This window comes from Botryllus schlosseri, chromosome 7, assembly GCF_051294905.1.
Source record: "Botryllus schlosseri isolate E-star chromosome 7, Bs_hap1, whole genome shotgun sequence".
Taxonomy (NCBI): domain Eukaryota; kingdom Metazoa; phylum Chordata; class Ascidiacea; order Stolidobranchia; family Styelidae; genus Botryllus; species Botryllus schlosseri.
The window spans coordinates 7,354,505-7,380,767 of record NC_137242.1 but is presented as its reverse complement, the minus strand read 5'-3'; the positions used below and the strand labels follow the sequence as shown (position 1 = coordinate 7,380,767).

The 26,263-nt window shown below is 40.0% G+C and overlaps 1 protein-coding gene across 2 annotated transcripts; it reads left to right on the top strand.

Moving 5' to 3' along the window:
- The first annotated feature begins 28 nt into the window (after positions 1 to 28).
- On the top strand, positions 29 to 22,669 carry LOC145443848 (venom phosphodiesterase 2-like). Of its 2 annotated transcripts, XM_080321804.1 has the most exons (21): positions 29 to 505; positions 951 to 1,011; positions 10,519 to 10,632; positions 11,607 to 11,667; positions 11,731 to 11,819; positions 13,107 to 13,186; positions 13,244 to 13,366; positions 13,601 to 13,773; positions 14,590 to 14,771; positions 15,880 to 16,073; positions 16,977 to 17,080; positions 17,377 to 17,446; positions 17,689 to 17,779; positions 17,990 to 18,153; positions 18,277 to 18,328; positions 19,287 to 19,453; positions 19,644 to 19,755; positions 19,811 to 19,888; positions 20,210 to 20,336; positions 20,526 to 20,703; positions 21,761 to 22,669. In XM_080321804.1, the coding sequence occupies exons 1-21, from the start codon at positions 482 to 484 to the stop codon at positions 22,040 to 22,042; spliced, it is 2,526 nt and encodes an 841-aa protein (XP_080177930.1). In that variant the 5' UTR covers positions 29 to 481; the 3' UTR covers positions 22,043 to 22,669. The 2 variants fall into 2 exon arrangements, with proteins under 2 accessions (XP_080177930.1, XP_080177931.1); XM_080321805.1 differs by lacking the exons at positions 29 to 505; positions 951 to 1,011; positions 10,519 to 10,632; positions 11,607 to 11,667; positions 13,107 to 13,186 and having other exon boundaries at positions 11,730 to 11,819.
- The last annotated feature ends 3,594 nt before the right edge of the window (positions 22,670 to 26,263 follow it).

Sequence of the window (26,263 nt, the reverse complement as noted above, 5' to 3'; positions counted from 1 at the left end):
ATATTAGACTGATGAGCTCTGAAGTCGTTATTGAATGATATAATGTTGTGATCACTATTGCGAGTCAACTACAGGATAGACTCGTGCATATATTTGCGCTTTGACTTTGTTCTACCAGCCAAATCCTGCAACACGCATACTACGTTGAGAAATTAACAAAATATTCCTTCATCGTGTTAATAAATTTCATTCCTACATGAGCGGAAATTTTACTCGTAAGCAACTCACAATAGCACGTTTCGGTATGCCGTCACTCGGACCGATGCTATTGAATGGTAATATATAAAATCTGTGTATCGGGCTATTACATTTTTTCGTGGAGATAAGGCACGGAAATCGTACTCAAGAGAGTCGCATAAATATATGTATTGTGCTTTCGCCTGTGACGAGGCATGTGACGTCATTTCATTGGACCCTATCGTGAATCCGAGACGTTGACTATTCAAATCGAAGGGGCGTCTCGTGAGAAGCAGCTGCGGACATGCGTTTTTGGATTTTAGTGTCGGTAAGTCATGCACTTATGACTTTGACTTCAAATGCCGCTGCGAAAGGTCCGTCTACATTTCGAAGAAGAACAGAGTATGGGATATATCCCACATGAGCTTTACAGAATCGTTGACATGTTGTGCACTAATTAGATATGTTCGTCCCTGCTAATGAACGATCCGATACGACAAGTTTTTCGCTGTTAGTGGTGGTCGTTACAGCGTGTGGCACATATTCCATTACTAGCAAAGTTGCCTCTGTCCTTACATAGTCATTTTTATATCCCATACTCATACTGTCTAAGTGCTGTATGTTGGTCATGTTTACGATATCCTGGACAGTCAGTATAGGTGAAACCAGCATAGTTGGCTACAGTCTATATTATCATAATCGAAGTTTGAGGTGTTTTATGGTCATTTATATCTCCATTCTATTGTGCATTTATAAAACCGCTTTGAATTTAGACGCTCGTACTTATATCAAAGTCCACTCGCTGCCAGTCAAGGGAGGGAAACTCAAGAGAGGGTGATTAAATATTTGTCTTATTCCGTATTGTCAATAGGTTATCAACGTTAAATTGACTTTGATTACCTTGCTATTGATCGAATACGTGAGAATGCCGTTAGATTTACGTGAAGCATTGCCATCGTAGATCACACCCCATATAACAGTTTGGTTCCCAGAGTTTTCAGGGCTCGACCGAGATCTGAGTTTACCAAATATCTCATGATCCAAGTCTCAGTCATTGATGATTATAGGCTCCACATCGCCACCCGATCCGATTAAGCGATGTCTTACCCAAACAACGGACCGCGTTATAAGCCGTCAGTTCAGCAATCATAAGAAATAGTATCGGCCTATATGGTGTAATATGAAAATTGATGTAAATGCACCATGAATACCAAAACAAACACCAGGTGTAGGTTTATTGCAGTCTGGTATGAGCACGAAAACTAGTAAAAATTAAGCATCGTTGATTTTAGTGGTCATTACAGCCGGGATTTCCCACAATTGAGGCGGAACCCGACCCGACCCAACGGCCCACGGCCCAACCCGACCCGCATTTCGGACTCGGAGCTGTGAAAGAGTACTAGTAGAGATGGGTGTGAACGTGAGGTTCACGTTCGCGTTCTGTATGTGAACCTCAAAAATTTAGAGGTTCACGTTAACACTGTGAACCTTTTTTATATATTACAATTTTCCCTTCATTATAACATCTTTGGTTGAAACTTATTGCATAATAACTTCGGACCACTCTATGCATGGCGCTGGCAGCATAAAAAATCAACATTAAACGAGCATGCAATCTTGACAGTCTCAAAAACTTTACTTGCCCTGTTACAAAAGTTTGCTCGAAATAGCCAGCTTTCCGTTCTTGAATATTTAGTGACTATCTGCTGCGAGCTTGACCCGCAATAACACAACATCAAAAGCGAAATACGCCACTATAATCCGCGGCTGCAATACCAATGGGTGCGGGTTCGAGTCCGACCGAGGTCGACTTCAGAATTCCGATACCTAAGTGTTGGAGGTTTACCTAGGCTCCTCCTCGTCACGTCATCCGCGTAAGCGGTGTCTTACTAAAAGCCTAGAGGTGGGCCGTGCTATAACTCGGCAGTTACGGAAAATAATGAAGAATCTCGGCCTGGTGTAAATGACCATAATAGTCGACAAACACCATGAATACTACAAAAAAAAGAAATACGCTACCTGTAGGATTCACAGGTGGCCAACCTTTTTGCTAGTCACGTCCGCATTTTGATTTCTCATGTAGCCTACGGCCGCATTCCTGGGGATAGTCGCAATGAACTAACTGGGCGCTAAATAACCATATTAAATTGTCTATGTCCATTTCTGGCGAACTCTGGATGAATCTATTTACTGATAACGGCTTACTATACGCACCGAAATCACTAGTTGTCAAATAAAATGCATTTGGGATCAGTCATGGTCGCGCGAAGCGCGGACAAATCTTCAGATTCACGAATGAATTTCGTCATTAATGTTAGTAGTTTCACATAACACTATCTCACATTTATCCTTTAGCAGCCCATGTGATCAGATTAGTCGGTAGAGTTGATGGAAGGTGTGCTTTAAAAAAATTATGGCAAGTTATAAATAATGACGGACCTTCGGGTGGGCCAATTGTTATTAGTCGCGTTTTTGCATGCTATTATTTGTTGACATTCCAGCAGGATTGTCGGAATGTCGATATAGTGGAACGATATTGGAATCATCCAATCGTATCAGAAACAAATTTCGTTCGTGAAGAGCACACGATTCCAAGTTGATATTTATATACGGACCGAATCCTTTTCCTGTGCTGTTCACATAGTACTGTGGGGCTCATATCGCCGAAGGGCGTTACTATATTAAAATCAAAAAATGAAGTAGTATTGTATCGCGCCCAGCGCGAAGAAAATTTCAAGATTAATTATAATCTCTCAAAAATTCGGGAGTCATTCGTAAATTCAATTTGCATGGCGACGGCCACCAACACATGCTAATTGAATTACGCGACGACAGCCGCACAAATTCCCTTCTACGGCCGCAGGTTGGTCATCCCTGCTGTAGGTACACAGCGAATGGTGCTTATTCAACCAATCAATGAAATTCATATCGTGATCTGATGTACAAAATCTAGCAAGCGTATGTGGTCCATCTCGATTTCATATGTTTATTTTATAATAAAAACCAAATCCGTGCGATGTGCGGGTGTTGGCTACTGCTGTATATCTTGTTAATGGGGTAATCACGGTGGCAAGTATACAAACCCGTTTTACACTCTGCTCAATATCAACGTAGCAACACTCAGACGCCGAATACATTGTCCAGTCTGGCCTAGACCGTTAAGGTGTAAACTTATATTCCCTTACCAGTCCTCGTCGAAATCGTTGGCAAAGCGACGAAAGATATTGATTTTATGGGATTATTATATCATTTGATTGCCCCAGTTGATACATTTGGGAACGTCTAAAAAGTCGGTATAAACTTCAGCAATGTGCCATTATGTTGTCCGAGTCGTCTCTAGGTATCGTCTAGGCTACATTAATATATCACTTCACTGAAATGTAGGGTTAAAATTAGCAATATGATGTCACGTGACGTCATGAGTTTCACGTTCGCGTTCACACAGATGCTTTCAAAAAGGTTCGCGTTCAAACGAACCTGCCGAACCTTTCAGAGGTTCACAGTCACACCATTTCTAATACTAGTCATTGAACTTGATGTAGCCATTGAACCTACTGAGAGTAATTCTTATATTGTTAATCTCAAATTTCAGAATTTGAGCTTACTGTTACACATCTATAAAGTTAAACGCAGTAATAATACTACCTCCAACCTCCAATGTAATGTGCTGCCTTCCAATGAAATAACGGTAATTCGTGGCCGAATTTGAACTTTCATGCGTTGAGGGAGGGCAAATGTAACTACTCCAGCAGAACTACTGAACAGCTGACTGTTATCTAGTTTCCCCAGCCTAATTCAATGGTACTGTAACTGAGCTGCTATAAATCTCGGAAAACTAATTCACTTGTCGACATGATTTTTGTTTTCTGATCAAAATGATGACTATTAAGTCAATTTTCGTACGCTGATTATGAATATGAAGTCGCTTTTTTTTCTCTCACGTCAAGATTTTATATAATCTGCGATTTAAAATTTTGCATTTTAGTGCTAAAACAAAGTACTTACCATAGGTACTCAAGTAGAAGTAGAAGTAACAGCGTTATTTCTACTCAAATATGTAAAAAAGTCATTATCTAGGCCTAGTTTTTGATATCAGTATCAATCTATTGATATTTTCTTCATTTCAAAACATCACGCGACTGTGATACAATGGAAAGATAGGAAGGTTTCGAAACGACTTGGAGTAGTCTTTGAAATCAGACATCAGAAAACTGAAATCAGACCTGGGCCTAGGCGATGTACAGAAGAGGTATGCACATCACAATGAATGAATAATAAAGCGACATTCAGGCTGTGAAGCATTTGAAAACAAAAATATTTACCATTTGGTGTGCCAATATGGTTTGGAGAGAGCCACATGGACATGGAAAAGATTGTTACTTTTGCTCATGTTTTTTTTTATTTAATGTCAAAAATCAGCATAAAATTCAATATCCAATTTGACTTGCGCAATACGACCGATTTCTCATGGGCCAAATGTTACAATTCCATTGCCTTCAAAAGTTTTGCCAGCAGTTGAAGAAGATTCTTTCTGTGAAGAGTATTTGTCTGAAGAATGTTCTCAGCATGTGTGTGATGGTGATCAGCAGCTATATAAAGTTGAATCAAACTGAACTAAATAACTGTGTCATAAATTTGAATTTGCCAAATGAATCTGCTTTTATTGTAGGTTCCAGAGTGAAAGCCAAACATATAGCCTACTTGGCACTGTTACCACTTTTACTTGGTTTTTTGCATCGTGATAGTGAATACACACTCTTCTTTGCCGGCAAACCCTCTTTAGTCTATTGCGTCTATGTTCAAGGTCTCAGAGAGGCATTGGCAACCGTGAATTGTAGCCTCTTTATTTATGCATCAAGCCTAGAAGCTGTTTTGTCGCGCAATACAAATCAATGTGCTTCTAACCTTATAGCTGGTACAACTGGCATCAAGGGGTCTTGCGAGAATATGAAACTTTTGATTTCAAATTTGGTATGTAGTTATCAAACTACTCAAACGTGTAAAGTTTCCGTTGATTTTGAACTCGTAAATATGGTACTGGTTCAACGGTTTAGAACTATAAGGTATTCTTGTTTTATGTGTGAATGGGGCAGTAGAAATCATTGAATTTAACGTAAGTGGCCGATGAGCGAGTGTTTTACAGAATGTTACTAAACTGTTTCAGAGCTTGCTCTTATCGACAGATCTAATGTTGTATTTCCAGCATCAGTATATAACTGTATCTCATGAAAAAGTTTTTGAAGGCTCCGATCAAAGAGAGAGCACGTTCTAAATACATTCACGAACGGTTTCCTCACTCTAGTTAATACAATAGAGCAGGGGTCGTCAACTCAAAATGGGTCGCGGGCCACATTTCAAAATTCCTAGAGGCCCCGGGCCGCATGACTTCAATATCGAGATTAACATAGCCAACGCAGCTTAACTACTACGTATGATAACTCTACTAAGTACAATGTTGTGCTCTCTTAGATGGGCGATGGGCATAGTCACCACAAAATGAATAATATTTTATTGAACAAACACAAATTCAACAAAAAATATCATGCTCATCAATTTCATTATATTTTGAACTATGAGCTGCGCACGATACCCGACAACACTCTGTAGCAACTAAAACAGGGGTGGGCAACCTTTTTGCTATTCACGGCCGCATTTCGATCAAGAAAATTTCAAGAATAATTCAAACCTCACATTAATTAGGGAGTCAATTCGTAAATTCAATTTGCATAATATTCACAGCCGCCAATCACACATCCTAATTGAATTGAATGTCGACGGCCGCATAATTTTTCTTCTACTGCCCACAGATTGGCCGCCTCGGGATTAAAGAATCGATATTGGGGTTAGTTATAGACACGGTACGACGGTAGCCTATTTGCTGGAAAACTATCTCCTCGTAAAGCATGGTCTCTTGGAGGGCCCGAAATCGTTTATCAAGCCTCCCGGTCTTGGCAGTGGTGGGCCATTGCACGGCAAGGCAATATGCCCAATGCCCATTCATATCAGCAAATTATTCCTCCATATAATGATATTACCATGCCGAACCGAAGGAATAGGGATATTGGGCACAGTAGAATGACTTACTTTGAACAACAACAACCACAATATGTTTAAACTGAAATCAATTTCGGCATTTCAAAATGGTTTACTGACCGTTCTTCCAAAATTTCCCCAAATCAGGCCGCAGGCCGCAAAATATGACCTTGCGGGCCGCATGCGGCCCGCGGGCCGCGTGTTGGTGAGCCCTGCAATAGAGGGTGTATTTGCTGGACCTCAAATCAGAACACTCACCAAAACCCCCTATTTCTTATTAGGAAGGCGGATTTGGAAAAAATACATGACTCTCTTTCATTGAAGTTGCATCTAAATTTCTTGGAAATACTGAGGATCCTGATCATCTGGAGCAGTGGTTCTCAACCTTTTTGTCTTTGCGGACCCCTTTCGGACCATCACGGACCCCGCGGACCCCCACGAAGTTTTGGTTCAAATTTCGCTCAATTATCGTGCAATCGTCAACTGTCTTGTGCAAATGATAACTATAGGCTTAGTGATACTCAGCAACGAAATGACTTCTCTTGAAAATAAGATCATACTATTAATGTAGCAATTCGGCTGACTTCTATTATTTCAAATCGAATTCTACAAATGCATTTCTCGAAATACGTGGTCGTGTCTTGAAAATCCGCGCCTCACTTTGATATGAACAAGTGCCGAAAACTCATTTCCACAAATATGGATGTCGACGAATGTAATAATACCGCGTAACGCTTCCGACGATACATTTGGGTATTATCGCAACAAATATGGCACCAAAATTGACAAATAATTTTTTTAATGAATATATTACGTCAAGCCTGGTCCTTTCTATCTAGCACAGGAGTGGCCAACCCGTGGTCCGCGGGCCAATTATGGTAACTAGTTATATTATGAAAAATAAAGTACCGAGGTATAATTTATTGAGAACTTGCAAGGCCAACCCAAAATTTGATTAGCCTGACCGCAAAATTTGGGATGTTAATGACTAAACTATCAGTTCCGACGTATTGGCATACCCAAGGGCCAGCCAAATTTTTCGTAGATCCTCGTATGTGACCATAAAGTAAAATATTCCACGTATTCACCGAAATCTTTGATATTGAAGAGTCCAAGTGCCGAATTATCGTTGATCTTACCAATTGAGCCCAGCGTTATGCAGAGGCAACCTATAATTTATGCAAGTAACATTATTGTTGACCGAATTCATTCATTGACATTGAAATATTTTCGCGCTGTGCGTGTCTAGGTCATGGATGCACACAGAGTCTTCATGTCATAGTTGTTATTGATTTTGATGCGTATTATTCTAGGTATCTTTTTCATCAGTATCCAATCGGGTAAAGGTCATCAACATTCAAGTGGCCCATGCAATGGTTCGTAAACAATCCCACAACCCCATAATCTCCAACAAAACATCTCTAAACCATAAAATGTTTGTATCAGTAGGCTATTGGCAATCTAGCAATCAATAAGAGTCTGCACAGTAGGATATTTCATCTCAGATGGCCATTCTGTTGATGTGAGCTCTGGAGTTTTAATAAAAATGAAGCGAAACTGCATCGTGATTTTCCCAATTGAAAAAATACAAATTAGGTTATGAATTATTTTGAGGCTTCGCGGACCCCCTGAAAATGATTCGCGGACCCCCGGTTGAGAACCACTGAACTGGAGGGTTTTAGTTCAAGATAATCAAAACACAAATCCAATGAAGTAAGCTGAGAGCTTTGTGGGATGTGTTTCGTGTCATATACGGACCTAAACGGGCATAAACGCCCTTAATACAGCCGTATTTGAGTAAAATTTTCATTCGATTTTTGCGAAAAATTGTGACGTGATGAGTGAATTCTGACGGCAAATTCGGAATCAGCATCGTCAAATTAGGTAAACTCAACTATTCGTTCTAAAAATACAAAAAAAAAGTTGAAAAATGTCGACCAGTGTTATCTGGTGTTAATAACGATACATTTTCCTCATATCAGGCTAAGTGTAAGGAGCGTAGGAGAAATAATAATTCAGTCATGCTGGGTTTGTCAGAAACAGAATACTGAAAAGAAGCAAATACCTTTGAAATGTTTTGATCATATAATTTGCAGGACCTTCATTTTGACCTTTCTTGACCTCTGCCGTATACAGATGTCAGAGATGATCGGATTTCGAATCCGAATGCAATTTCAGATTTGATCTTCGAACCCGAGTTTAAACCCAAGCCATGAATTCATTTCTCACCATGCCTGATTGCACACGCCCAAGACCGCACCCCATAAAAAACTCAAGTTCAAATCAATGAAGAGGCGTTAAAAAGTCACAATGATGATGAATTCCCTTTCCCAATCTTAAATCCAAATCCAGGGATTTCTAGAACTAGAAATTCCAGATATCCCTGTCCAAATCCAATCCAGATTTAGTAAAAATCATACTAGTCCAATCGACAATAGCCCATTCATGTATAGTAGGTAGGGATGGTGTGAACCTCCGAAAGGTTCAGGCTCATGTGAACGCGAACCTTTTTGTAAGGTTCTGTGTGAACGCGAACGTGAACCTCATGACGTCACGTGACATCATATTGCTAATTCTAACCCTATATTTCAGTGAAGTGATAGCCTATATTAATTTACACGATACCTAGCGACGACTCGGGCCACATAATGCAGCAATGCTGAAGTAAATTTTGACGTTTTAAACGTCACCAAACGTATGAACTGGGTCAATCAAATAATATAATAATCCCATAAAATCAATATTTTCAGTCGCTTTGCCCATAATTTCGACGAGGACTTAACCTTAACACGAATATAAGCGCACGCCTCAATGGTCTAGGCCAGACCGGACAATGTATTCGCCAACTGAGTATTGCTACGTTGATATTGAGCATTGTGTAAAACGGGTTTCTATATACTTGCTACCGATATTACTTGATTAACAAGTTATACAGCAGTAGCCAACACCCCAATCCCACGGACTTGGTTTTTATGATACAGTAAAAATATGAAGTTAAGATTGACCCCGTACGCCTGCTAGATTTTTTACATCAGACAACGGTATCAATCGCATTGATTGGTTGAATAAGCATCATTCGCTGACTGCATTAGTGTATTTCGCTCTTGATATTGTGTGATTGCGGGTCAAGCGCACAGCAGAGTGCCACTACATATTCACAAACGGAAAGCTGGATATTTCGAGCAAACCTTTGTAACAAAGCAAGTAAAATTTTTGAGATTTTCAAGGTGTATGCTCGTTTATTTTTTTTTATGTTGCCAGCGCCATGCATAGAGTGGCCCGCAGTTGAAATGCAATAAATTCCAACCAAAGATGTTATAATGAAGTGAAAATTATAATACATGAGAAAGATTCACAGTGCAGAACCTACCAAGGTTCGTTTGTGAACGTGAACCTTAAATTTCTGAAGTTCATTCACAGAACGCGAACGTGAACCTCACGTCCACACCATCCCTAATAGTAGGCAATGCAATGTAGGGGATTTTCCATATCTTGATCGTGGACAATTTGACAGATAGGCTATGCAACATTGGAAATAATTATACCAGAGAATGCGATATTTACGGACTACCTTATTCTCGTATTATCGAGCAAGCTCGTCAGTCCATCTCTTCCCTGCATTTTACACTGTGCATTTGCAAACTCAATCTAGCCCGTACCAGGGATGGTGTCAACAGCTGAAAGGTTCTGGTCCGTGTATAAACATATGAGTGTTTATAAAAGGCTCTCTGTGAACATGAACGTATGACATCACTTGACTTCTTCCAGACACAAAATGACGCATAACATAAATTGTTGGCTCCCTTAGCGTAACTATAAAACCAAGATTGAAGTTTACGGAAATTTATGCCTATATAGTAGGCTATATAGACCAAGTAGGCTATGTAGCAGTGATGGAAGCGATTCATTTTAATATTAACAACTAAAATAGCGTGATATATACAACGAACCTTCTCAAAAATAGATATAGTTTATTACGCCACAAGGTTCCACTTGGTTTCGTGTTGAATTTGCTCTCTTGGTGCGATTGTGATGAAATCGAAGGAATTTTCCTTAAAAATGGTATGATCACTGGAAAATACTGGTATTTCACAAGAATGTTCGCAGTGTAAAACTTACTAAGGCTCGTTTGCGAACACGAACCTCTGAATTATCAAAGTTCTATTACCGAACGTTCGCAACATCCCCAGTCCGTATCCGTATACCATAACATCGCTGTACGTTATTAACAAGTTGTAGAATGCAAACCTTATTTATAGTTAATGTTAATGTCGACGTTCATAATGGAATCACCTTATTATACTTTAGTGGAAAAGTATTTCTGCAAAGGTGAATGCAACATCCACAGAGCAAGATGTAGTTGTCACGAGGGCTGTCTCGAATTGGGAACTTGCTGTACTGATTATACGGAAAGTTGTCAAGGTAACAGTGGCCCGTGTCTACAACTATACAATTATTATACGACATAGTAGATAGACGGATCAAAATGTTCAATTTGTTCACGTGGTCGTTTTCACCCAGTCGTTATCACAATTTCATTCATAAATGTAATGCAAGCATACCGCAAAGCTACATTATTCTTTACAAAATCCAAAATGTAAAACGTCAATAGTTTCTCCTAAGAGCAGATAAGTGAAAGTGGAAATAGTAAAAAAAACATGACTGCTTGGGTAAGTATTTGAAGTCGGCAAACCTACTTGAGTATACTTTCAAGAGTAGAATTACTTCGTTACTGATCACCTCTGACTCTCAGGGCTGTAACTAAGTCACAAGTCAATCTCACTTTTATAGTTTGGACTAGAGTCAAGTCGAGTCATTTTCAATTCACCAACGAGTCAAGTCCGAGTCCAAGTCACGGAATAGAGTGTCGAGTCCAAGTCATATTGTTTTGACTCTAGTCCGAGTCCAAGTCATTGTGTTGACTGTTCAGTTCCAAGTTAATGTCATGTGAAACCTATACTTTTTACAACTCTGCTCGGTGAGATCAAATGCTTCGCATTCATAATATACTAATTTTCCTCACTTTTAATAGTTTCTGGTAGCATTTTCAAGTATCAGTACTGATAGACGAAATAATAATAGTCTGATAACCTAACTATTCTTCAAAATTACAATGAAATGCCTGTTTTGGCAGACCCAGTCCCGAGTCATATGACTCGAGTACAAGTCGAGTCAATATACAAATTGACTCGAGTCAAGTCGAGTCATTTCTCATTTTTAGGAAAATGACTCGAGTCAAGTCGAGTCATCAAAAAATCGTGACTCGAGTCTGACTCGAGTCTAGTCATGACTCGAGTCATTACAACCCTGGACTCTACTACAACATCTAATAATTAATTAATGGCGGAAATAGATGTTTGAATTTTAGGAATCATTTACATTCCTTCCGTGTACAGGTGGTCACTCTTGGACCAAAGAATCATGTACGCCCGAAGACGAAATGATCTGTCCCAAGGGGTATGGAAATTTTCTGAATTTTATGTTTACGCATTTCACTATGCTTAGGTGTTATTTGGTCAGCTATGAAAACACGGTATTGATGCTGTCGATCGACGGATTTCGATCGGATTATTTCAATAGGAATCTCACACCAACATTGGAAAAATTAAGTGAGTAGGCCTAGGCACCTTACCATGTTGACGTTTTCACGCCCGTGATATTGCGCTAAATGTGATTTATTACCTCTAAAATGTATGAAGTTGAAATGCTTATATTTTTGGAATTCGCAATTCACCGTGTGTCAATTGGTACCATTTTGGCATGATTTGAGAAGATATCTCGAATCCAAATTATGTAATGGCGTTCGGCCACAAATCCAAATACTTGACCCCAGTACTCGTAATTTCCTAACCGAGAACATTTACACAGTGGTGAGATAGCGTGGTGGTATGATCCACAGCTACAGCACCGATGGATTGTGGGTTCGAGTCCGACCGATGTCTACTCCGCAATCCGTACCTATAAGTGTTGGAGGTTTGTCTAGGCTCCTCCTCGCCATCTCATCCTTACAAGCGGTGTCTTGTAAAAAGTAAAAATAAAACTAGAAGTGCGCCGTGCTACGAGTCGGCAGCTACGGAATAAAAATGAAAAGTTGGCCTGGTGTAAATGACCATTGGCCATAGTAGTCGACAAACATCATGAATACCGCAAACAGCACAACAACATTTACACAGAAATCGCCGTCCCGATCCATATCACTTTACCACTGTTTCGCTTACTCGAGGCACATTTTTTTCGTATCATTTTACTCGAGTCACTGTCCTATAATGACTCACCTCAACTCGATTCGGAGTCATATTTTAGTGTCAATTTTCAAGTCATCAAATAAGCTACTTCGCAAATCATTCTTAACCTCCTATAGCAATCTCGAAGACCGACATAAATAACCCGGGTGACTCATTGTCGCCTTAGTAGTTTAGAAGTAGCAGGGAATCGAGTTTGACACGTTATATAGCATGAGTTATTTGTTTGATTTTGCTTGACTTAACTCGTGACCTTACTTGAACATTTGTGAAATGCGATCTAACACTGTCCTTACCCACCCACAGCGACCCAAGATCATATCTGCGTCGGAAGCAATGTGAATCATTGAATTCTTCTTTCCCTTATAATTCTAGCTAATGACAACCGAAATTACCTAGTCTAGTTAGCAACAATCGACGCGTTGTTCGTCGTTAAAACCGATATTGTACACCTGAAATTGAGTATTAAACACAATAAAGACAGGCTTGGGTGATTTTATTGGATCCAGCTTGCTTTTGTGTAACTTTTCGCCCAGGTCACATTTCGAATGTTTACCATTGTGGTATCAGTCTGTGATGTCGCAGAAGCAAAATGGCTCCATTTCTGCTCCCATGGATCAGTACAGATTAAATATTGTGTCTCTAATTCTATAGTGCGATGTGGAGTCAGTACGCCATATATGATACCAGTTTACCCAAGCAAAACTTTCCCTAACCATTACACAATGGCGACGGTAAGGCTCAGATAATTCGAACTAAGGTCTCTTTCAAAGTTAACTGTCCGGTTGCAGGGGCTTTATCCTGAAAGCCATGGCATCATTGCGAACAAAATGTACAACCATGACACTGAAGAAGAATTCCTCCTACGCAATAGAACTGCGTCGACTAATCCAGAGTGGTGGAAAGGGGAACCTGTAAGTGGCAGTACCACCAGAGATAACTTCTTATCTACGATAACAGATAGACCTATTTACATATAGCTCGCGAACATGTTTCATTAATGATATCTGGTCAGACAAAGTTTATAGTCAGCGACTTGGAAATTTCAATTTTTGAATACCGATACTATTCACAATGCGCATATTTAGCGACATCTTATTAATATCCCGTTATATTTTCGATCACTACATATAGGCTACTTTTTTCAGATATGGGTCACTGCTTCTAATGCCGGACTGAAGTCTGCCGCTTTCTTTTGGCCTGGAAGCGATGTTAATATCACTAGATATCCCGACTACTGGAAAGAGTACGACGAAAGCATTGACGTCGAAGAACGGGCGTATACAATGCTCAATTGGATGAACAAGGATGACGAAAGCAGGTAACGTTGTTGTTGCAATGTGTACGGTTACTTCGGGAGTATATATCACGAATTTTTTTTGATTCCACACGAAATATACTTCCTAACTCAAACTCTCTAAAAATTCTACGCATTAAATATATTATTATTTCCCGAATGAATCATATCCAAAGATCTATAGTTATGATACACCAATATGAGGTTATCGCTTCAACTATCGAGGGAATATTATAGTAAAATCTGGAAAGAATAGGCAGCATAGGTTCGTAAGTTATTTCCACTGAAGCAAATAAACAAGTCAATTACATTGAACATTCCTGAAGTCGTTGTCGTGGTGCACATGGCTTTAATAGGCGAAAATCAAAACTGTTGTATGTGTCAAATAAATTAATTAATTAATTATTTAATACAAGAAGAACTTGGCTTAGGTAATGAGATGCCGATATTGGCCTCCTATTGATCGATATATTTCGAGTGTTGATATAGTGGGCTATCATATCGGCGAATTCAGTTCAATTCACTGATATTTGGCAAATATGCCGGCAATAGCCTTCAAACACGAACCGCTATTCCATCATTTTGTGTCAATATGAAAAATAGTGTGAGAGTTAACACTGAATGTGTTCGAACAAGGATTTAGTCGAGAACACAGCTTCAGAGCCGGCTGTCTGGAGGTGTTTATTGGACGTTTCGCAACGCTTATGTACCCCATGTTTGATTAGTCAATATTCGTTCTGTCATACTAACTACCCACGCTAGTCACGACAATACTGCGATAAATCTCGTCTTTTTCTGCGGTAGCAAGCAATCGTTCATGTTTTCCCGCTCGTTTGACAGACCTAAAATGATGGTGATGTATACCTCTACCGTGGACAGCGCGGGCCATCTTGGCGGACCTTCCAGCTGGCTTCTTGACGAATCGCTGAAAAAGACTGATCAGTTTATCGAAATGATAATGAACGGATTGCGAGATCGGAAACTTGATACTTGTGTAAATGTTATCATCGTGGGCGACCACGGTTAGTCGATTTTGCTCTAATATTATTATGATTATTGTTGGTTCAATTTTCAAATAGGCTTCTTTAGGTACAAAATTCCAATATCATAACAAACAATATATTCATATTACCACTCTAAGCTTTTCGATTGGCCCTCATTAGGGGCGAGCATGAATAAATGCAATTTAACGAATGCGAAATGCGGAAATAACTTTGTCGTTGTGACGACAAGTAAACATAATCATTCTCTGTGTTCTCCGGGTATAACCAAGGTTAGTAGAGAAAATTCCGATATAAAAATAACCGAGCACAACACAGGACACGGGATCGGCAGTGGCAGATTTATAATTGATAATTTACAGTGGTTGGCTTTTATTTCCATGGTCTTTCGGCATCTTACAACGGTTTTACAAAGATACGACATGGCCGAGATCTTGTCCCGTTCTTGATCACATGTGAAGTCTATACAGCGCAGTCATTTTTTCCTCCGTGTGCATTGGTAATGACACTGCCCTTGCTAATCATGCTCATCATGATCGCAAATGGGCTATCTATAGCTGACATGGATCATAATTCTCATCTATAGTAAGTTAAATATATTAAAAGGCGATTTGTTTTTAATAGAATGGCGATTTCTCATTTTTTCGCCCGTCAGAAAATATGATTACGCCTGTACATGAACTAACTGAACATTAATAGATGGTGATGGTAATTATATAGTGAATACTAATATATTCGTCGTTGAGGGCTTTATTAGCGACACACAATCAATAAATACAGACAGAACAATGTGTGTCCCATATCTGGGTGCTAGACAGAGGTGGTCAGTAACGAAGTACTTCTACTTTTTAAAGTACTTGAAGTAGATTTTGCATACTCACACTACTTTTTAAGTAGTTATGATTTTAGACTACTTCTACTTCTACTTGACAGTTTTCAGTTTTGTAGGCAAAATAAGCGTAGAATACCTACTTACTTACTTACTTGTGAACCAACACTTCTACTTCTACTTGAGTAGAAATTCCAGCTTTACTTCTACTTCTACTTGAGTAGCGATGGTGACTACTTTGGCCACCTCTGGTGCTAGATTGGAACGAAAATATCATGTCATACATAATCTTCATCCTAGGCATGGCTGGCGTTGACTGCGAAAAGAATGTGACTTACTTGGAAGACTATGGAGTTGATATATCATCAGTGTACCTTGACATTGGTCCGTATGCGAGAATTGGAAAAAGCAAGAAGAAGGACCTTTGGCACTTGTTTGATCCCGTCGAAACGAAAAAGGAATTGCAATGCCAGAGCGACGAGACTCGCTGGCAAGTAAGATTTAGAAGAACGCAGTGACGATACGTCTCCCTTGATTATAATGAGAAATTTTGCGCCCCCCTTATCGTCATATCAAATAGGATAACAAAAACAGCTACCAGATTGCTTGCAATCCCAACGTCTTATTTCTCCATAATTTTTTGCCTTTCCATAAGCACCTTGCATAGATGCTTGACAGGCAGACCATATACCCGACAGCTAACAGATTAACAGATACAATCATTTTTCAATTGCTCCAAATTCAGAGACATCTTACAGGGTACAGTATATCATTCAAAATCTAAAATCTGTGTATGGATGGCATGAGGCAATTACGACATTGAAAGTCATAATGTAGTTAGGATTGTCGCTGTTGTCAAAATTATCTCATTCCTAGTTTGAGAAACATCATTTCTCTGAGGTTGCTTCGCATACCCGTCATATGCTTTCACGCCCCCCCCCCTCAATTTAAGAGCCGCTGCTAACCATCGTATCTACAATGTACGAAATGTTAACTGAATGCGTAAATAATCATATTTCTTCACAAGGTATATTACCAAAATGTAATTGTGTCCTTGATGCGGAGTGATAAAGTGTCATGATTTCTACTTGTGAAATATCCATCATCACTTTCAAATAAAAACATGAAGCTAATACGCTGTGTCCGAAAAACTGTCATGCAAACAGATGTGATGTATAAACTAAACCCATCGAGACTGCTAACCTTTTGTGTGATTCCCGAACTGGCTATTTATAGCGCGACACTTATTTGTTCTAAGATTTTAGAAGAGCCGCTTCTGCGAATTTGATTGCACTTGAAGGGATTCTGGAGTAGACATTGTTCAGCCTCGAACTCACGAACCTTGTGTCACAGCTGTGGTGTATACCTTGCCACTCTTCATTCTTGTGTCTATTCAGGTGTATCTCAAATACGAGTACATGCCGAAGAGATATCATTACGCTAACAATCCGTGGATTGAGGATTTGCACCTGGTAATGGACCAAGCCTGGTGGGTTGGCGGGTAAGACAAGCACTGCAATATCAAGATTCACCACCGAGTATACAACAATATGTATGACGCTAACATTTTCGGGCATCGTTTTTCGTTCCGCCGACTAGCGACCGCTATGCTCGAAAATCTCGGTCTCGGCTCTCGGTTATACCGGATGTAAAACTAGCGTAACACATAAGGCGTCGTGGCCAATTCTAGCTCTACGGTAATGGTTGTCAGAATTTCACAAAATGAAAAGGATGATTGGAGTTATCACAACGTTGCAACTATCAGAAATTCCAGTTTTATTTACATTACATTCTTAGATCCGTAACGGAAGGTGGAGGATGCGACAGGGGCGAACATGGGTATGACCCACAGTATTCGGACATGCGGGTAATGGAATCTTCAATGTTATGGTTGAATACACAGAATATACTGATTCCAGGGATCTTATACATAGGTATTAGGTACACTGGCATCCAGTGGTAATATAGCAGTATCATTGATGATGCAAAATGTTCTGCATATTATTTTCTTTGACTCTTTAGTATGTGTATATAGGGAAACTCGTAAAACGCTATTCAGCTATATAGCACTTGAGACAACACGAATCTATTCAAATATGATATTGGCAGACTATATTCCTTGCCCACGGATCAGGTTTGAAACGTAACTACACAAGAAAGGAACCGTTTGAAGGCATTGAACTCTACAACTTATGCGCCGGTAAGTATAAAAAATTTGGATTGCTGCTTCTAAAAATAAAAGAAGAGCAGTTTCACATCGAAGATATGGACAAAAATTCATTTTGTATGGGCACATATAAACGTTACCGTATGTATGCATAACTTTAGCCTTGCAACATATAATTGATCGAACGATAGCTAGACGCTTTCCACTGCAGTATACATGGAATCTGACGACGAGAATTTGCAGGCTTGCTTGACATACAAGGAGCAGAGAATAATGGTACGAATGGAGCGTTACACGATGTTATGGCAAATAGCCCTGGACTCTCTGAAGAGGGCAATGGAGAAAAAGCTAGCATATGTACTGCTGCTGATGACAGCCAAGAAAGCCTAGGCTGTCAAGACTGTGAAGTAAGAACGACATTGTTTTTAGTTCTTAGAGTATACCTATCGGGCCTAACTGAATGTTGATATTTTCGCGATGTGATCAGTCGTCCACTGAAATTCGACCTCGTCCTCTCGATATGCTTTCAGGGGAACGCTGAAGACGAAGCAAACAGAAGACTGAATAGCTACGCTTTGAAAGGTTATATTCTGTTATTCCATCAAAATTTACAGGCCTTGTGCCATGGCCCACCATAGTGGTCGTAGTAGGTCCACAGTAGCAATGCAACACACATCAATAATTCGTGGGTTCGGACTCCGTAATTCCGTCCCAAAGGCTGGAGGTTTATCTGAGCCAGTGGTTCCCAAAAGGTGAGCGATATGGTCCCTAGTGGGCGATTTTGAGAAACAAGGGGGCGATAATACCATGCAAAGGGGGCGACTTGGGGCCGATAGGGTCGAAAATGTTAGAACGGCGAGTGAGATATATTTGATTAACAAGGCAAAAAATGCACGCGAAAACGGATTATTCTGCATATGACGTGAAAAAAGGTCAAGGCTACGGAAAGTAGACGTAGAATCCGATTTTTCGAGCACCTTCTAAAAAAATGACCCTTTTTTAGTCCATACACCAACGATCAGAGTTAGGTCAATAATTTTCCCGTTTATACATCCTCTTTGCCCGATCCAGAAATATGTGGCGGGGGCGAAAATTTGCATCGAACTTGATAAGGGGGCGATGGGTCGAAAAAGGTTCTCCATTTGATCCACGCCGGCAGTATATTGAAAAACCTAAAGCGATCCGCGTTATCGGCCTGGTGTAAATAACCAATGACCATTGTATAGTCGAAAAACACCATCGTGCATACCACAAGATAACAAAAGTAACACGGTTCGATAAGATTTTTAACTCAGACTTATTGCTGAACTCTAACGTCGCGATGTGAGTAAGCCCACTCTTCCTCACATTCACCATCTGCTGTTAACTGATATTTGGAGTGCTAGAAAACTTCTGAATCGCGGTCCAAACCACATATTTATTTTTGAAGCCACAATCAAGCTAATGCTTGCTGTAGACCCCGTACTGTGTAGGCACTCATCCGGCTATTCGTTAATTCTCGATAATGTGTTCATAACCGATTCCATACCTATATTTTTAGATTCGTCTGAATTAGAAAGAAAGCACATGCTTTACGGAAAACCAAGGATATTTGACGACGAAGCAGATTACTGCGTTCTGTACCAACACGATTTCCTCACTACATATGATAAGAAACTACGCATGCCTCGAATCGTATCGTTTGTTTTAGATGAAAGCAACTCCTGGGTAAGTAATATAGGCTTGATATCTCACATTTGTCTTGACCTGGAAACACTTTACTTCTTTAAATTTACCTATATAAATAGTTTGTATTGGAAGTGCTCACGCCGCGCAGAGGGATATCCCGCGTGGCATGTTTATCGCATAGGACCGTGAACGCTTGTGTGATAGGCATATCTCATTTTCATGTGTGAAGATTGAAACCATGACGTGCCTTCGTAGGGATGTCCGTCTTCCAGACTCTGCAATTACCGCGTGTTCGGACTACAACAACGCGACAACCTGGGCCTATTTGTTTCATCCTGCAGGTATATATATAAGTGTATTTGCGTGCGACAATTATATCTAATGTTTTACGGCAAGGTTCGTCAAGTAATGCAGTTATTTCTGATGCCACTGTGACATCCAATACTATTCCGATTCATTATGGATTTGCTCGAAGTAAGTGATGGGAGTTAACTATTCGAATTAATCTGCTGCTGGGGTAAGTGCTGGTTCGTTTTGCAGAGCTTCATAAACCTTACTCAGTGCTCCAACTCATTAAGAATAGGTACTACATTATAGTACGCTGGCCGTTCGCGATGATTTCCAGAAGCTATCAATTATTATTGTTATGGGAAAGTAGGCTTACTCAGCAATAATCAATATTATGTACATGCAATTCCACCCATACTTCTACAGTGTTGCCTAAAATTATCTATGCCCCGCTGTTGTTAAGTATGAACTGAACGGTTTGAATTTTATGTCTGATTCTATTTCTAGTCTGGGAATACGTTCAAAAACTGATGATTCGGTGGGCAGCACGGTACAATGGAATTACCGTACACGTTGGTCCGATATTCGATTATAATTACGATGGACATGCAGATGATTCGGTTACAAGACGAAGGTCAGTTCGGTCATATCCAAATCTATTTCATCTGTATACTCGCTATATTTAATACATCATGCGATAAAAGTCAGATGACTTAGATTGCTGAATCGCAATCCGTAAACCGCAATTATTTTCATGTTACCAGTTTGACACGCGCAGTTCCCGATTGCGGAAAGTGACAATATATACTTCAATTCTATATAGCAATGGCAGTTTCCTGTCCGCGGACGAAACAACGGTGATTCCTACGCATTACTTCGTTATCATGACGAAATGCAAAGATATCTCTAAAGGCAAAAGCATCCGTGACTGCTCCGCTGAACTCGACGTAGATGTTCAGAGTTTCATACTTCCCAATTACAAGGAAGACCCGTGTCATGAGGTATATAGAGAATTTAAGGGGATTAGTGTAGTTTTCCGATAGATCTCGAAGTCTTTCCGCTGCAAGTGCTAGTAAATTCGTTGAGGTCACAGTAGAAACAAAACCGGTCGCTAGAATTCCGTTATTCTGTTCTGAGGTCGAATGCCGCAGTGCTCGCTTACTAGATGTACTCTAATCACATCTGGTCGCTGTCTCCTAAGACAACTGCATTTGTTAGGTAATTGTGACGCGTGAATGTTCGGCAATGACAACGAGCATCCGTTACTCTTCTTAGCTCTTAGCGCCGTTAGCGGACGTATTTTTGCTTCACTAATAGAGCAGTGGTTCTTGACCTTTACTAACCTGGCGAGCTTTAGACTGGTCTACAAGCCTTCGGCAAACCCAAAATTTCTTTGAGTCACAAAAACCGTACACCATCCCAATGCACATCATCATTATCATTTATTAAAATTTTTATCAGATCAATGCACCACAAGATTGCGATATAATGAAAAGATAGGATGGTACAGAAACGACTTGGAGTAGTTTAATACATTATAACGCGAAACAATAACTTCATATTGTTAATTTATTCGCTAAAAGCTTTTCGACTAACTCTCATCAGTAGCGAACGTTAGTGATGGGGTGAATCAAATTCGAAATGTAAGAACTATTTTGTCTCTATGACGTAATAATAACAAAAACAAACAACTAGTAGACGGGCTACTGATGAGAGTTAGTCGAAAAGCTTTTAGCGAATAAATTAACAATATGAAGTTATTGTTTCGCGTTATTCTGAAGTTCTGTACCACAAATCACTTGTTTAATACATTAGAATACACAAAATTTGTCGATACTGTTGATGATATCTGGTAGACAAATTTTTGAAGTATCCAACAAGTCCGATGTCGCCATCAGATCGCATTATAGTTTACACAGTTGTGCGTATTACTTGTCATTGGGAATTTGATCTTCTAATACGAAGCAAAAGGATTCGCCAGATGCTGTGTATAACATCAGCAGTGAACAATAAAATTGGGTAAGCCTTTTTGTGTTTATCTTACTTGTTTATTTATAGGTAAAAGACTCAGTCGAAGACTGGGCTCCAGCAGAATTATTTAGACACGTTTCGAGGATACGTGACATTGAGCTTCTTACGAAGTTATCGTTCTTCACCAACTGGGTTACCGCTGCACGTCCGTCCGAAGACTTTCATTTGGAAGCAGTGAGAAGAAAGATATTTGTTCCGAAACATTCCACCTTTTGGCCGACCACCATGTCTGCATGCGACAACTTCAAAGCATCAACACCCTTTATTTTCATTTCCGTGTATATTGTGTCCCAAATCATTATCAAGTGACGTAGACAATACGCTGTCACTGTAAGATTAAGTCTGCTGTGAACCCCACGCATTCGAGCAGTCGTAAATCCGAAAGAGCGACGTATATATAATTAACTGCTGACACGTCTCCAAGGATTATTAACGATTTGAATTATTATCGTCGTTATTTTACCGTATGACTCCTGCGACTCGGCCCGGATATATTTCATATTTTTGTGGAATTTTACCAAATCTCATTGAATATTGATGGTATTTGCGTAATCATAGTGTTATCGAACTGGACATTTCTGGTTAATCGGGAAAGTCTCGTAGCAATGTACCAAATAACAGCTTGTTATGTTTTCCTTTGTATGACTGATGCTACTACGCTATCTGTGACTTCGATTGCCTTGCGTTAGAACCAATGTTCCCTCTAATTTTCGGGGAGTCTGCGCACACTCGACAATTTACTGCGCAGACCCGTGGACAACAGTGCGTAACGACTAAAAAAAAGTCATCACTTCGGATTTTTTGTGCGCAACTTAGATTTTCTGTGCGCAGAGAGCGCGTCAGCACTGCGCATTTGCGCACGTGCGCAACTTAGAGGGAACATTGGTTAGAACTGTCAATGTATTTTGCTGAGGAATAAAGTTCAGGTCAACTTAATGGCGACTTTCTGTTGCGGACTCTGGGGGAACCTTACGTGTCGCATTAGACAGTCAAACCCGTGCACCATATTAGTGCTGGGTGAATTAACAATTAAACTGCCCGATTTCAATTCTTGCATCACGGTACCATTGATATTTCAAAACTGTCTCCAATTGAACGCGACAAAGGATTGAGGGAGTGTAAGAATGTGTAGTTATAATTATAGTTGACACATGGATATCTAGATATCACTGATTTGACAGATACCATATAAAGAACAATGTTGCTGCAAACTCCCAGAAGGTGCTGGTTCGCGGGAAGAGGAAGTAGGGATATTAGGATTGGATGTGGGTTAGGGTATCCCAAGATTAGGGTTGCGGGAAAGGGGGATATTAGGGTTGGGGGAGGGGTATTAAGGTTTGATGTAGGTTGGGGTCAAAATTTAGGTTGGGGTATCCCTAACCCACATCCAACCCCCTCCCCCAACCGTAATATTGGGAAACCCTAACCTCAACTTTGACCCTAACCCACATCCAACTCTGAGACCCCCCTGCTCCAACCCTAATATCCCCCTTCCCCAACCCTAATATTGTGATACCCCAACCCAACTTTGACCCTAACCCCCCTCCAACCCTAATATCTGTCTCTCCAAGGGCAAAAAAAATATTTTGACGTTTATAAAATTGTATCGTGCTCATGGGAAGCACTTTCTGGTGTTACGTGAAACACTGTTTCGATCTCGAGCGTATATCGAAGAAGCGCCGAACATATATGAAGTGTGCGTGGACTGGACACGACCATATGACGTCATGCTCATAATTCAAGAATACATCGATTTTTGCCTTCCGGTCTACGCCCCTGTCTGTATCAAATATTTCCGGAGTAGTAATCAATAATCTAAGTACCCTTGGTGTCACACTGTCACCCATGATGAAGTGACTGGTTTGAAATGTATACGATCTTATAACAACTTATTGGCATTGTAATAATTCTGCTGTTAGTTCTCGACGCCTAACGGTTCGTTATAGTCTCCCTGACATCATTGGGATGCTGAGAAGGTCCTCGAAGCCCTGGAAGGCTCCTGCACCACTGAACCAAAATATAATTTGCGGTTGCATCAGACATCCGTTTTCAAGTCAAGCACGTAGAATGTATAGCGGTGACGGACGCGAGTCAACTTATCATTCACTATATACCGGAATTGTGTGAATTTCTAGCAAAATTCTCCAGAATCACAATCATTGTTGGTGATGCGAGAGGGATGGTGAACCCGAGGTTAAATTTCGCTTTCTGTGTGCGAACCTCTGAAATTTTGAGGTTCGTGTTCACAAACCAACCTTGGTAAGTCCTGCACTGAGAACCTTCCTTATGAGAAAAGACGAAGTTTATTTTTGTCCTTGATGGTTGATGTTTCTGAGGCATATATACACCGACTCACGATACACATACACACGATCTGCGCATACGCATATCATGGGTGCATGATGTGGATTTGCCGCTGGACAAGGAAGGTACAGGTATAGCCTTTTACGGCTTTCTAAGTCTTGCACCACCCCTCCATGCTATCCCATTAGTGCATGAGCGCCAAGCAGGGAAGTCATGGATACCACTGTTACTAACCAGGTCTTTGGTCCAGAGTTGGATCAATTGTAATTTGTAATTGAGCTGAATGTAATTAATTACATTTTTTCATGTAATTGTAATTGTAATTGTAATTGAAGCATTTCAATTTTGTGTAATTGTAATTGTAATTGTAATTTGATCAAAATTTTGCTCAATTACAATCTCAATTACATTTTCATGGAAACCTGACAATCACAACATAAAATAATCATTTAATCAATGATTTATTTGTCGCACCAGTGAAAATCCGGTACGAACCAGGATGACGACGAGGGGCCTTAAGGCCTTAGTAAACAGTCAGCACCACATGTAATAATTAGCCTATTTACATCGGTGTTCTATGCGTGCCGCGTTATAACTAGATAATTCAACCACGCTAAACTGTTTCCATACTTCAGTAGCAACAGAAAACTTTTTGAATTACAATAGGCTAAACCAGTGGTTCTCAAACTGGGGGCGTGCCCCCTTGGGCAGCGTGAAAGAATCTGAACGGGGCGCGACGCTCCATTGAACTGAAATCTTTTCCGCGCTTGGCCCGATTCAGATCCGATTTATGGCTATTGCTCGGTGTATAGTCTGAATTTGGTATTGGAGAATTCTCCCATCAACAGTCCTAACCTTCCATACCATCAAACCATATGTAAGGATTGCTAACTTTCTGGTTTCATTGTGTGCTATGACGATAAGGGGGAACGAAATATTCACTGTCATAAAGGGGGGGGGGGTGTCTAAAAAAGTTAGAGAACCAGAGGGCTAAACTAAATCTTAATATTTCAAAAATTGATGAACAGCAAATAAACTCTTACGAAACCTGTGCTGAACCATTTCCTACGCCACGGTCAACGTTTTTTAAATCTCTGACCAGTACCGAGGCTTCTGCAACAATTGTAAAAAGAAATTCAAGTTTCCGACCAAGGCTTCATCAAACTTGATCACGCATTTGTAGAGATGTTATCCCAATCTTACCTCCAATCTTGGCCAAACTTACTGGTGCCAGAAACTTTTCACACCCTAATGTTCACCAAATGCAATCTTAAGAGCAAGTGAAAATGTAAATGCGAACCAAAATATTGTAATTCTTAGTGATCAGGAGGTTCTTTCCTTTTGCATTTATTTTAATTTTACGCACCTTATCGGTATCATCCTTATCGCTGACGCCTTACCATTACATTTCATTACCCTGACTCAGCTCCGAGTTGCCTAATCGTTTGATTACATTTCATTGACTGTCCTGTAGCCTATTCACTGTTAGTCGCTCAAACCTTTGGTTCTTAACAGTCGGTTGAAACATTTTTCTGTGCTTGTAGTTTTCAGTACGCATGATTAGGAATAATTCGAATACGTTCGAGTTTTTTAATTAAAGGGTATTCTACATATCAGAAATGAAACATGAATAGCTTGAGATTGTTGCTAATTACGTCGCTACGGTTGTCAATGAACACCTCTTTACTGAATCAATTACCTGTTTAAAAGTAATTGTAATTGTAATTATAATTGTAATTAATTACATGTTTAACAGTAATTGTAATTGTAATTGTAATTTGATATTTTTAGCATTGAGTAATTGTAATTGTAATGTAATGGAAACATGCAAGGAAGTAATTGTAATTGTAATTGAATTAAAATATTGTAATTGATCCAACTCTGCTTTGGTCTGACTCGGCCGGGGATCGAAACCACGACCTATCGATCAAGAAGCCGGACGCTTCACAATTACGCTATCCTGTCGTTATCTTAACGTCTTGAGTTGACATTCTTTGCATTTCAACTCCGGACCACTGTCCGCATGGTACTGGCAGCATGGAAATAAATTCAGCAGTAAACGAGCATGCATGCACCTTGCCAATTTCAAAATTTTGCTTGAACGTTCGCTGGGAATATTCAACTTTCCGTTAGTGAATCTTTAGTGACTCTCTGCTGTGAGCTTTGCCCGCAATAACACAATAGCCATAGATCGAAATACACTACATGTAGAAAGTCAGCGAATTG

Bases quoted from the DNA above. Each gene is read 5' to 3' on its own strand.
- LOC145443848 (XM_080321804.1), top strand. From the start codon at position 482: ATGCGTTTTTGGATTTTAGTGTCG. The intron at 11,668-11,730 runs GTATGGAAATTT...TTATTTGGTCAG, and splicing joins GAAATGATCTGTCCCAAGGG to CTATGAAAACACGGTATTGA. The intron at 20,337-20,525 runs GTCAGTTCGGTC...AATTCTATATAG, and splicing joins GATTCGGTTACAAGACGAAG to CAATGGCAGTTTCCTGTCCG.